Source organism: Amblyraja radiata, chromosome 12, assembly GCF_010909765.2.
Source record: "Amblyraja radiata isolate CabotCenter1 chromosome 12, sAmbRad1.1.pri, whole genome shotgun sequence".
NCBI lineage: Eukaryota > Metazoa > Chordata > Chondrichthyes > Rajiformes > Rajidae > Amblyraja > Amblyraja radiata.
In genome coordinates, this window is record NC_045967.1 from 8,300,723 (window position 1) to 8,313,459 (window position 12,737).

General features: G+C 44.8%; 1 protein-coding gene across 7 annotated transcripts in view; it reads left to right on the forward strand.

The window, feature by feature from the left end:
• Window positions 1-12,737, forward strand: part of col4a6 (collagen type IV alpha 6 chain) — a 394,735-nt gene that overhangs the window by 338,279 nt on the left and 43,719 nt on the right. For all 7 annotated transcript variants that reach the window (XM_033030165.1, XM_033030164.1, XM_033030169.1 and 4 more), the window contains 4 exons: window positions 3,518-3,581; window positions 7,229-7,303; window positions 8,345-8,452; window positions 10,469-10,576. In XM_033030165.1, the coding sequence (XP_032886056.1) occupies window positions 3,518-3,581; window positions 7,229-7,303; window positions 8,345-8,452; window positions 10,469-10,576 (355 nt within the window). The remainder of the gene's footprint in view (window positions 1-3,517; window positions 3,582-7,228; window positions 7,304-8,344; window positions 8,453-10,468; window positions 10,577-12,737) is intronic.

Genomic DNA, 12,737 nt, shown 5'->3' on the forward strand with positions numbered 1-12,737 from the left:
CTCAGTCTGAAGAAGGGTCTTGAGCCAAAATGTCACCCATTCCTTCTCTCCAGAGATGCTGCCTGTCCCGCTGAGTTACTCCAGCATTTTGTGTCTGCCTTTGGTGTAAACCAGCATCTGTAGTTCCTTCCTACACAATTTTAACTGTTTTTTCCAGTTGCAACTTCAGTCAAACACAAGCTTCCCATCGTGTACCCATTGTGACTGCCCAATTCAACTATTTTTCTAAGTGCCCTGTTAGGCCTGCAGTTATTGTTCCTAGTCTTGTTTCCTATTAATGGTAATCCCTCTTTTCCTGTTTTCTCGTCCCTGTTACACTTCCCACCTTCCAATCTGTGGAAACTGCTCCAGAATCTATGATATTCTAGAAAATGACAAGCAAGTGCCTCCCCCATCTTCATTGCAATACCGCCATGAGGATGAGGTGGGGGGGGGGGGGGAGAACAAGGAGGACTCAGCATGGGTGGACCACCATTAGGGAGGAGGGAGAGCAAGGGAGGACCTGATGCCAGACATCTTGTAACTTTGTTGGTGCCATAATTTACGTGGTGGCTCTTTGGGTATACAAAACACGGACTTTTACAGTGACTTGTGACAATAAAGTATTCATTTCATTCGTTCCTTCATTCAAAACTGCGGGGTTTTGGCAGGCCATCAGGTCCTGAGAATTCAGAGATTCCATTCCATTAGATTCCCTGATCAATGCCACCAATGCCTTACAAATGCTAATCTCTTTTAGCTCTTGGTGTATTCTAGTCCTGTAGATCCCCATTAGTTCTAGAATGTTTACCACGACTCATTTGTCATTGAGCCATCTAGCAGGGAAGCAGAACTCTCAGCCCAATGGCTCCACATGGACCACCAGCCAGCCATCCATACACATTAATCACATTTTCACCCTCACGTTAACTCCTCTCCCATCTCCTAATTCTCTTCACGTCCACCTACACTAGGGGTATTTTACAGTAGTTAAAAACCAGCATATCTTTTGGATGTGCGAAAAATCCAGAGGACCTGAACTAAACCCACACATGCAAACTCTATTTGGACAGCATGAGAGGTCATGATGCAACCGAGCTTGCTGGAGCTGTCAGGCAGTGTGGATATACTGGTGCTCCACTCTGCTGTTTCACTGAAGATGGACACAAATTGTTGGTGTATTTTCTTTGTAATTCCCTAACTATCCAATGCACTTATTCCTGTTTCTTTTCAGTAAGGAACCTACACTAACGATATCCCGCAGCTCCGCTCTTGCTCCCCCTCCCCTCATTCGTAACAAGGACAGAGATCCCCTTGTCCTCACCTTGCACCCCATCAGCCGTGGCAAACAGTATGTAATCCTTTGACATTTTTGCCACTTCTAACAGGATCCCACCACTAGCCACATCTTCCCATCACCACCCCTTTCCACTTTCTGCAGAGACCGTTCCCTCCGCAAATCCCTGGTCAACTTGTCCCTTCCCACCCAAACCACCCCCTCCCCAGGTACTTTCCACTGCAACCGCAGGAGATGCAACATCTGAAGTCCAGTGCAAATTGGAGGAACAGCACCTCATATTTCGCTTGGGCAGCTTACACCCCAGCGGTATGAACATTGACTTCTCTAAGTACAAGTAGTCCTTACTTTCCCTCTGTCTCCATCCGCTCCCCCTTCCCAGTTGTCCAACCAGCTTTATCGTCTCTGACTACATTTTATTTCTGTACCGCCCACTCCCCTGACATCAGTCAGAAGAAGGGTCCCGAACCGAAACGTCACCCATTCCTTCTCTCCTGAGATGCTGCCTGAGACCCGCGGAGTTACTCCAGCAATTTGTGTCTAACTTTAGTTTAGAGATACTGCGCCGGAACTGGCCCTTCGGCCCACCGAGTCTGTACCGACCATCCATCCCCACACATTAATAGTATCTTACACACACTAGGGACAATTTACATTTATACCAAGCCAATTTACCTACAAACCTGTACGTCTTTGGAGTGTGGGAGGAAACCGAGGATCTCGGAGAAAACCCACGCAGGTCACGGGGAGAGCGTACAAACTCCGCACAACATAGCACCCATAGTCAAGATCGAATCTGGGTCTCTGGCGCTGAAAGGCAGCAGCTCTACCTCTGTGCCACCGTGCTGCATTTTTCTTTTAAGAAGAGCAACCTTTATTCCATTACATTATGAGTTATTATTAACCTTAGTTCATTGTTTTTCTCTTTGACGTGTCGTGTGAAGTATTCTACAGCATGCAATACCTTTGCAGCATACTTTTTCATTCCATCTTAAAGCCTTGATCCTCCTTTGCTAATTCCTGATATTTCCCCAATCCTCAGAATTCATTCTCTCCTTGGGGATATTCTAATCCTTTCTTCTGAAATAATATCATTGGGATAACTATTGAGGTTCATTGAGGTGCCTTGAATGTTACAATTTGAAGTATCCCAAACAGTGGAGGAGTGAAGGACAAAAGTTGGGAACATATGCAGATGCCAGGGGCACTGTTTATGCAACAAATGAGTACTTTCCCTTGTCATTTAGGGTAGAGGGTAATTCCCGTAGTGTGTGGACCATGGAACTGATGCACCACAATGCTGAGAACTAAATTCAGCACCCTGTATCTTCCCTTTTGCTCTATCTGTTGTGTTTGAATTTGACTTCGCCGATCAATATAACCATGGCTGAAGTAGACCATTCAGCCCTTCGAGCCAGCACCGCCATTCAACCTGATGATGGCTGATCATCCAAAATCAGCACCCCGTACCTGCTTTCTCCCCATATCCCTTGATTCCGTAAGCCCTAAGAGCTAAATCTAACTCTCTCTTGAAAACATCCAGTGAATAGGCCTCCACTACCTTCTGTAGCAGAGAATTCCACAGATTCACAACTCTCTGGGTGAGAAAGTTTTTCTTCAACTCTGTCCTAAATGGCCTACCCCTTATTCTTAAACTGTGACCCCTGGTTCTGGACTCCCCCAACAACGGGAACATGTTTCCTGCATCTAGCCTGTTCAGTCCTCTAAGAATTTTATATGTTTCTATAAGATCCCCTCTCATCCTAAATTCTAGTGAATACGAGCCCAGTTGACCCATTCTTTCAGCATACGTTAGTCCTGCTAATCCGGGAATTAACCTGGTGAACCTACGCTGCACTCCCTCAATAGCAATAATGTCTTTCCTCAAATTAGTAGACCAAAATTGCACACAATATTCCAGGTGTGGTCTCACCAGGGTCCTGTACAACTGCAGTAGGACCTCCTTGCTCCTAAACTCAAATCCTCCCACAATTAAATGGGGAATTAAAGCTGTCTTCATCAATGTGGGCTATGTGGACATAGCTCAGGTCTGATGAAGCGTCTCAACCTGAAACGTCACCTGTTCCTTTTCACCAGAGACGCTGTCTGTCCTGCTGAGTTACTCCAATTTTTTGTGTCTATCTTCAGTTCAAACCAGCATCTGCAGTTCCTTCTTACATAGGCTTAAGAGGGGTGCTGTGTACACTTATTTTGATAACACGTGGATTTTGTTCCTCACAGGGTAATGAAGGTCCGCCCGGTACTCCTGGGCTCCCTGGTGAAACTGGCTTCCCTGGTCCAAAAGGTAGGAAGTTGCTTCTCTCTCCCTGCCCATTGTTACAAATACTTCTTAGCTCCGAGCTTCCTTGCTTGAACCATTTCACAATTGTTGCAAAGAATTAAAGACTTATGGGCCTATCCCACTTAGGCGACTTTTTAGGCGAGTGCTGGAGACTCTGAGCTTGCCACATGGATGCCACATGTTAGCTGATGGTCTCTGATGAGTCACCTTCATGGTCGCGAAGAGTTCCCGCATTCTGGGAACTAGTCGCGGCCTCAGTATGGTCGCCGCAAATTTTTCGCCATGGAGATAATCGATAATCCTGTAGTCGTAGGTGCAGTTGTAGTGGGGTCGCCATGTAGTAGGTAGTCGAGGTAGTCTTCGTTAATCGCCTTTGCTGATTGGTCATTTTCATTGGCTCATTGGGGAATAAAAACGTAAGCAGGAGTTTTCAGAACCAAGGATAACCGACCGGTAAAGTTAAATGCCGGCCGAACTTCACAGCTGTGTATCTCTGGCTTATTAAAAGTTGTCTCCACTCCTTCTCCACTCTTCTCCCCCTTCTCTTCTCCTCTCCTCCCCTCTCTCCCCTCTCTCTTTTAAAAGACTTACCGTACACTGTTCTAGCCGTCTTAATTACAGCGCCAACCTTCCTGTTCATCGCGGTGTGTGTCTGGTTCACCTTGGCTTTGCACCGTGTGAGTTTCAGACAGCGCTCCCCCCTGCTTGCCCTGGCCCCCGCCTTTGCGATGTGTGTCTGTGTGTGTTCCACTCTGACAGTCGCCGTTCCAGTTGCTGGTTTTTCAGGCAACTGCCGGGAACTTGACAGTCGCCGGCAGTTCGCTGAAAAATCGCCAAAGAGGGACAGTCTTCTTACGTTTTTTTTAAATCAAGTTTAGCGGGGGAGCCCGAGAGCTTTACGGTACATAGCATAGCTGGGTTTATAAATAGTACTGTAGATTGTAAAAGCAAGAGAATTATTCTGCAAACTTTGAAATCACTGGTTGGGTTATTTGGGACATTTTGGTTCTTCATATTGTAATGTTGTAAAGGCTTTGGAATTGATCGAGAGGTGTTACAAGTTGGTCTTATAAAGGCTTTTAAGCTATGGTAGCTTGATAGAGTAGAATAGAAAATATTCCATTCACACTGAAATAATTCACAAAAGATGTAAAGCAGATTGAGTGTTTAAGAAGCAACTGCAGATGCTGGGAAATCGAAGGTAGACAAAAATGCTGGAGAAACTCAGCGGGTGGAATAGCATCTATGGAGTGAAGGAAATAGGCAACGTTTCGGGCCAAGACCCTTCTTCAGACTGAGAGAGACTAAAGCAGATTGAGAATATTTTCACCTGCATGTTTGTGGGGATCTGAAACACTCGACCCAAAATGCTGCTGGAACTTGATGTCATAAGTACTTTTAAACGTGAGTTTAGACTGATTTAGTTAGTTTAGAGATAGAGCACAGAAACAGGCTTTTTGGCCTACGCCGACCAGCGATCCCTGCACATTACACATTCTGTTTCTTAGTTTGATTTCATGAAAGGGGTTACAGTTTTATCATGCTTCAGTTGCGAGGATCCGGGAGTCTGGAAAGTATTTGAAGATTCAAATACTTTTTGCAGCTGGAGGGTGTTTCGAAGAAAAATAATAATGTTTCCAACAAATTAAAATGGAAAGAAAGATTGGATTAAGCAAGAAACAAAACAGTGGGCTGCACAGTGGCGCAGCGGTAGAGTTGCTGCCTTACTGCACCAGAGATTCAGATTCGATCCTGACTATGGGTGCTGTCTGTATAGAGTTTGTACGTTCTCCCTGTGACTGCGTGGGCTTTCTCCGGGTGCTCCGGTTTCCACCCACACTCCAAAGACGTGCAGGTTTGTAGGTTGATTGTCTTCTGTAAATTATCCCCAGTATGTAGGAGAGTGATGGTGCATGGGGTGATGGCTGTGGACTCAGTGGGCTTAAGCTCCTGTTTCCCACACTATATCTCTAAAGTAAAGTCTAAAAGTAAGGAGAAAACAGAGAAAATTTAAATCTAGAATTTACAGCAAGTTAGAATGAGGTTAAACAGGTTAGATTGTTTGTTTTGTAGACCAGAGAGTGTGATTGAGAAAACATTACTAATGCCCCGTTGTTGTAAATGAGCTCTGGTTTTCAGCAAGGTTTAATATGCAAGCTTTGTATTTGATGGGATGTTGTGGGAGTGTGGCCGTAAATGGTAAGATAACACAATTGAGCTGTGCGTCATGTCATGCACTGTGGTGGACATGCAAGGATGGAAAGAGCACAATGGCCTTGCCCATTAATCATCTAAAGAAGCAAGTACAAGGTTTATGATGTTCCCACATGCGTTCTGGGTTTTTGAAAATGTTTGATTCCTTCTCCTGCTGAGGTAGTTTACACAGCCTGCTGATTAATTTGCATGTATTTTTGAGCATGCGTTATTTTCCCCAGGTTTGGAACATGATGTATTTTTCCAGAGTCTGCATGATTACATGATTTATGCTCCTTGCATTGGAAATGGTTCTCGGAAGATTTGGCTGTTTTATGAGTTATCTTACTTCCAGGCTCGCCAAGACTGATGCATGAGACTCGTGCAAGAGGCCAAGCTCTCACACCTCCTGAGAATTATGCTGAGAATTGCTACCATTTGTCCTGCCTTTGTCCATTGAAGAATAGGACAGCTGGAAGAATAGAAACATAGAAATTAGGTGCAGGAGTAGGCCATTCGGCCCTTCGAGCCTGCACCGCCATTCAATATGATCATGGTTGATCATCCAACTCAGTATCCCGTACCTGCCTTCTCTCCATACCCCCTGATCCCTTAGCCACAAGGGCCACATCTAACTCCCTCTTAAATATAGCCAATGAACTGGCCTCGACTACCCTCTGTGGCAGAGAGTTCCAGAGATTCACCACTCTCTGTGTGAAAAAAGTTTTTCTCATCTCAGTTTTAAAGGATTTCCCCCTTATCCTTAAGCTGTGACCCCTTGTCCTGGACTTCCCCAACAATGGAAGCCTGATATCAGCATTCACTTAGTAGTGAAATGCCTCTATTTAATATTGTAGGGCCCACAAAATATAATATAATACAATATAATACAAACACTGCCCAGTCCATCATTGGCTTTGACCTCCCTACCATTGAGGGGATTTATTGCAGTTGCTGCCTCAAAAAGGCTGGCAGCATCATCAAGGACCCACACCATCCTGGCCGCACACTCATCTCCCCGCTACCTTCAGGTAGAAGGTACAGGAGCCTGAAGACTGCAACGTCCAGGTTCAGAAACAGCTGCTTCCCCACAGCCATCAGGCTATTGAACTCAACTCAAACAAAATTCTGAACATTAATAGCCCATCATCAGTTTATTTGCACTTTATCTGTTTTATTTATTCATGTGTGTATATATTTATACAATGGTATATGGACACACTGATCTGTTCTGTATTTATGCCTACTATATTCTGTTGTGCTGAAGCAAAGCAAGAATTTCATTGTCCTATCTGGGACACATGACAATAAACTCTCTTGAATCTTGAATCTATAATATAATATTGCATAATATAATATATAATAACAAAATACACACACAATAATAATAATAATAATATTAATAATAGTAATAATAATCTATGCTCCTGACAAGATATGACATTTTCACTACACAGGTGAGCCTGGTACAGGGTTAAGATTCCCAGGTGATCGAGGACCAAAAGGAGAGAGAGGGCTGCCCGGATATCCAGGTGAGACAAGTCAAGTCTGTTTTCCCCCAGAGTTCTTACCCTGGGGGGGGGAGGGGGGGGGGGGAGTAAAACTCCGCTGACCACGTCGGAGTTAGGCTGCAACAGTATTAATTTGCAGGCCCCAATTCCATTTTGTAGGTGAATTACCCACCAGCCAGCTACTGTAAATGGGGTTCTTGGTGATTGAAGCCCAAAGGACAAAATTTGGTTCTATGAAAAAAATAATAAAAGGGCAGATATCCAAAGGAAATTTGTCCAAAGAACATTATTGGCAGGTACATGGACAGGGCAGGTTTAGAGGGTTTTGGGCCAAATGCAGGTGAATGGGACTAGCTTAGATGGAGCACCTTGGTCAGCATGGATAAGTTGGGCTGAAGGGCCTGCTTCAGCCCTCATGAAGTATGAATTATAAAAAAATTGGATGTATAGGGTTGTTGGCACCCCTTCCATCTTTATGAGAAGGGGGGGTTGGGAAAGATGTAGGAAATCGGAAGTAAATCAAATATATATGGTTGAAGGAGGAATTTGTCCTTGGTTGCTCACACTGAACACATGGAAAGGTGTCAAGCTAGGGATTGTATTGGCATCCGCAAATTAAGTTCTATTGGAGCCAAACCGGTAAAATAATTATCTGCTCATCGTCTTCACTGCAGTTGAATGAAAGTAAGGTGGAAATGATCCGCAGAGCTGGGATTGAGACCAAGAGACTCGCAGAAGATTGTTAGAATTCTTTGCCACACTTCTCAATCATTCTTGTGCTTATACTGGCCGAGTAACCAGTCCTACACGCTGCAGATACCATGTACATGATGCAGCCAAGATCTGACCCATGTAACTTGCTGCAAGATAGGAAAGTTCAGATCAAAATAACAAGGAAAGTTGGATCGGATTAGTGGGGAAAAAAGCTGGATATTTATTAGATGCAATTGACCATGGCATATTTTAATCATATACGGCATCATTCCACAAATAGTTCTGCAGGTATTTGCGCATTGTAGGTGTCGATATCGTTCCCTGACTTGTGCCTTTACTTATAATTAGGTGGAAGAGGGCAGGATGGTTTGCCTGGTGATCCCGGCTACAGTGGTAGACCTGGGGTCAGTGTACATAAAGGATTTCCAGGAGAAGCTGGTCGACCAGGATCCCCAGGTGAGAAACTCCAAAGCCTTCTACAAAGGTGAATGGACAGAAGAGAAAGGGACCATTCACACCTTCATCCTGAATCAGCATCATCCTTTTAAACGGTTCAATCTAATCTCATGCCATTCCTTTCTGTTATAGAAGATCAAATTGTGTTTAGTGTCATATGCACAAGTGCTGAGGTACATGTACAATGAATATCTTGCCTGCAGCAACATCACAGGTATTAGCTCAGACAATATACAAAAAAATTACAGAAAACCCATGTTTTAACGGGGCCCTTTACAACGGGTTTGGGATATGTGCAGGGATCTGCCGATGTAACCCCTGCTTGAAGCACCTCCCTGGCTTCGAGCTCCAGCTTCCAACACCACTCCTGACTGGCAAGATGCACCAATGAGCTCTTCTTCACCAACGCATGGTCCGGTGATACGGCTCTTGTTGTGGCCCACATTCCTGTTTATATCAACGGCATGATGGTGGAGAGGGTCAATAACTTCAAGTTCCTGGGCGTGCATAAAACAGAAGATCTTTCCTGGACCCAGCACAACGATGCAATTGTAAAGAAGGCACTCTACTTAGAAATCAGCGACACTACTTCCTGAGAAGATTACGGAGATTCGGCATGTCGAAGAGGACTCTCCTAAACCTCTACAGGTGCTCGGTAGAGAGCATTCTGACTGGTTGCATCTGGGCCTGGTTCGGCAACTTGAACGTCCAGGAGTGAAAACGACTACAAAAGGTTGTGACCCCTGCCCAGTCCACCAGCGGCTTTGACCTCCCCACTGCCGAAGGGATCTATCGAAGTCGCTGCCTCAAATAGGTAGCCAAAATCATCAAGGACCCACACCATCCTGGCCACACACTTATCTCACCACTGCCATCAGGAAGAAGGTACAGGAGCCTGAAGACTGTAACGTCCAGGTTCAGGAACAGTTACTTCCCCACAGCCATCAGGCTATTAAACACAACAACAAATAAGCTATGAGCTCTGAACTGCAAAAGACTATTATTACTTGTTATTTGCACTATATTTGTTATTTATATTCACATATTCTGTTGTGCTGCAGCAAGTAAGAATTTCATTGTCCCGTCCGCAACATATGACAATACAACACTATTGACTCTTGACTTGTAACCCGTGGAGACAGCGCTTTCTTCAGGTCTCGCCACCAACAGGACGTGCTTAGTCATCAGGGGGCTCCCTCCCCTCTCACCTGCTGCTGCTTCTTGCTGTTGGCATCACTTTATCAGGGGGCTCCCTCCCCTCCACCGCCATCCGCTCCTGACACTTTGTCCACTTGGCCTCCCCCACAGTCGCCGACATACTGGACCTTGGAAGCAGCAGCTGATGAGAAGGGAGGGAGCCCCTTGGTGACCGGGCGCATTCTGTCAGTGGCAGCAACCTGCAGAAAGTGCTGTCCCCAGGGGCTACAACATGAGTCACAATGACAGCTGCATCACCGGACAGGGTTAAAGAAGGGCTCCCTGGTGCAGACCAGCGGCATCGGCACCTAGTTTTAATATTAAGTGACACAATGTGCTGGAGTAACTTAGCCGACTAAATCAGTCTGCAGAAGGGTCCTGGCGTCACCTACCTATGTACTTCAGCAAAGTTGCCTGACCCGCTGAGTTACTCCAACACTTTGTGTCCTTTTAAGTCCTTATAAGAGACAAGGACTTTAAGACTTTTGCCTTCCATCACAGTGAGGAGGGCCTGGTAGACTCACTGTGGTGGATGTTAAATCTGTGTTTATTGTGTGCTTTGTTATTTTGTTCTATGTTATGACTGCAAGGCACGAAATTTCGTTTGACTGAAAAGTTTGAATGACAATAAAGGATACTTTACTCTTTTACTTTATATATTAACCATCATCTCCAGTTTTTTGCTTCAGCTGCAGGTACATACAATGATGATACGAGATGTATCTTATATCTCTGTTTCTTTGAAGGCACAGTGATCATTTGTTTAAAAGGATTATTCAACAGCCATCACATCAAGCTCTATTCTTGTTCTCTCCGTAGGTGCTCCAGGGCTTTCAGGACCTTCTGGAATCCCCGGCTACACAGGACCACGAGGACCTCCTGGTCCTCCAGGACAGCCAAGCCGATATAGTGCACCAGGACTGAAAGGTACTTGCCATTGCCATTGAGTGTGAGTTTTTTGCCTGTCTGACAGAGATAGTGGGAGAGTAAAATAGCAATCCATCGCTTCTCTCCTGGTGCATGCACATAGATTTTAGACAAAGGAGCCTGTTGATAATTTCCCCCCACACCTCAGTGAAGTAATATTTGGTTTATTTAGATTAGAGATACAGCACAGAAGCACACCCTTCGGCCCACCGAGTCCGTGCAGACTGGCGATCCCCGCACACAAACACCATCCTACGCACACTAGGGACAATTTAAAATGTTACCAAGTGAATCAGTCCACAAACCTGTGCGTCTTTGGAGTGCGGGAGGAAGCCGGAGCACCCGGAGAAAGCCCATGCAGGTCATGGAGAGAATGTACAAACTCTGTACAGACAGCAACCGTAGTCAGAATCAAACCCGGTTCTCTATTAATCATATTAATGATTTGGACAAGGGAATTCATTGCCACAGATGGCTGTGAAGGCCAAGTCAATGTTAAAAATGTTAGATATTTTTAAGGCGGGGATTGATAAGATTTTTTATTATTAAGAGTGTCAGGGTTTATAGGATGCAGGCAGGAGAATGGGGTTGAGAGGGAAAGATAGATCAGCCACGATTGAAAGGCGGAGTAGACCTACTGGGCCGAATGGCCTTATTTTGCTCCTAGAACTTATGAACATGAGATGAATAGGAGAAATATTACTGTTTAGAAGAGTTTAGAAGGTGGAATTTTTTAAAGTTATCATGAAGATACAATTAGGGAGGCAAATATTACGTTGAGTTAGGAAACCATTTTGCATCCTTATAGGACTTTGTTTAGACTACATTTAGAATATTGTGTGCAATTTGGTCACCCAATTACAAGAGGATGTGGAGGCTGTGGAGAGGGTGCAGAAGATGTTTACCAGAATACTGTCCAGATTAAAGTGTATTAGCTATAAATAGAGTTGTACAGACTTGAATTGTTTTCTCTGGAGTGTTGGAGGCTAAGGGGAGACCTGATTGAAGTATATAAAATTATGAGAGGCACTGATAGGGTAGACAGTCAGAACCTTTTTCCCAGCATGGAAATGTCAAAGACTAGAGGGCATAGCTTTAAGGTGAGAGGAGCAAAGTTTAAAGATGATGTGCGGGGCAGGTTTTTTTATTCTGAGAGTGCTGGGGCATGGAACATACTGCCAGGGTTGGTGGTGGGGGCAGATAGACAATAGACAATAGGTGCAGGAGTAGGCCATTCGGCCCTTCGAGCCATTCAATGTGATCAGGGCTGATCATCCCCAATCAGTACCCCGTTCCTGCCTTCTCCCCATATCCCCTGACTCCGCTATTTTTAAGAGCCCTATTTAGCTCTCTCTTGAAAGCATCCAGAGAACCTGCCTCCACCGCCCTCTGAGGCAGAGAATTCCAGACTCACCACTCTCTGTGAGAAAAAGTGTTTCCTTGTCTCCGTTCTAAATGGCTTACTCCTTATTCTTAAACTGTGGCCCCTGGCTCCGAACTCCCCCAACATCGGGAACATGTTTCCTGCCTTTAGCATATCCAAACCCTTAACTATCTTATATGGTTCAATGAGATACCCTCTCATCCTTCTAAACTCCAGAGTGTACAAGCCCAGCTGCTCCATTCTCTCAGCATATGACAGTCCCGCCATCCCGGGAATTAACCTTGTAAGATAAGAGGCTTATGGTTAGGCACATGTATATGCAGGGAATGGAGGGATATTGATCATGTACAGACAGAGGAGATGAATTTAACTTGGCATGGTGTTTGCCGCGGATATTGTGGGCTGAAGGGCTTGTTCCTGTGCTGTACCATTCTATGTCCAATGTTCTAAAGGCATTAATATTTCTATAGAAATGATGGCTTATTACAGCTACCACATCCAAATTATAGTGTCCAGACCTAATCTCCCTAGCAACGGAAGAACACTTGCATTAAAAGGAGTGCAGTATGTGTTTATTAGGATGATTCTTTGAATGGGAGAAGTTTCCCATTAGATGAGGTTAAGCATACTGTATTGTGCCAACAGCAAATGAGAAGTGATATCAGTGAAGCACACAAAAGTCTAGTAAAGCTTGATATAGGGGTATGTTTCCAGGTTGGGGTACCTGTAATGAGGATCTTGTTCAGGAATAAAGTGATGAGCAATCTCTTCATCCAG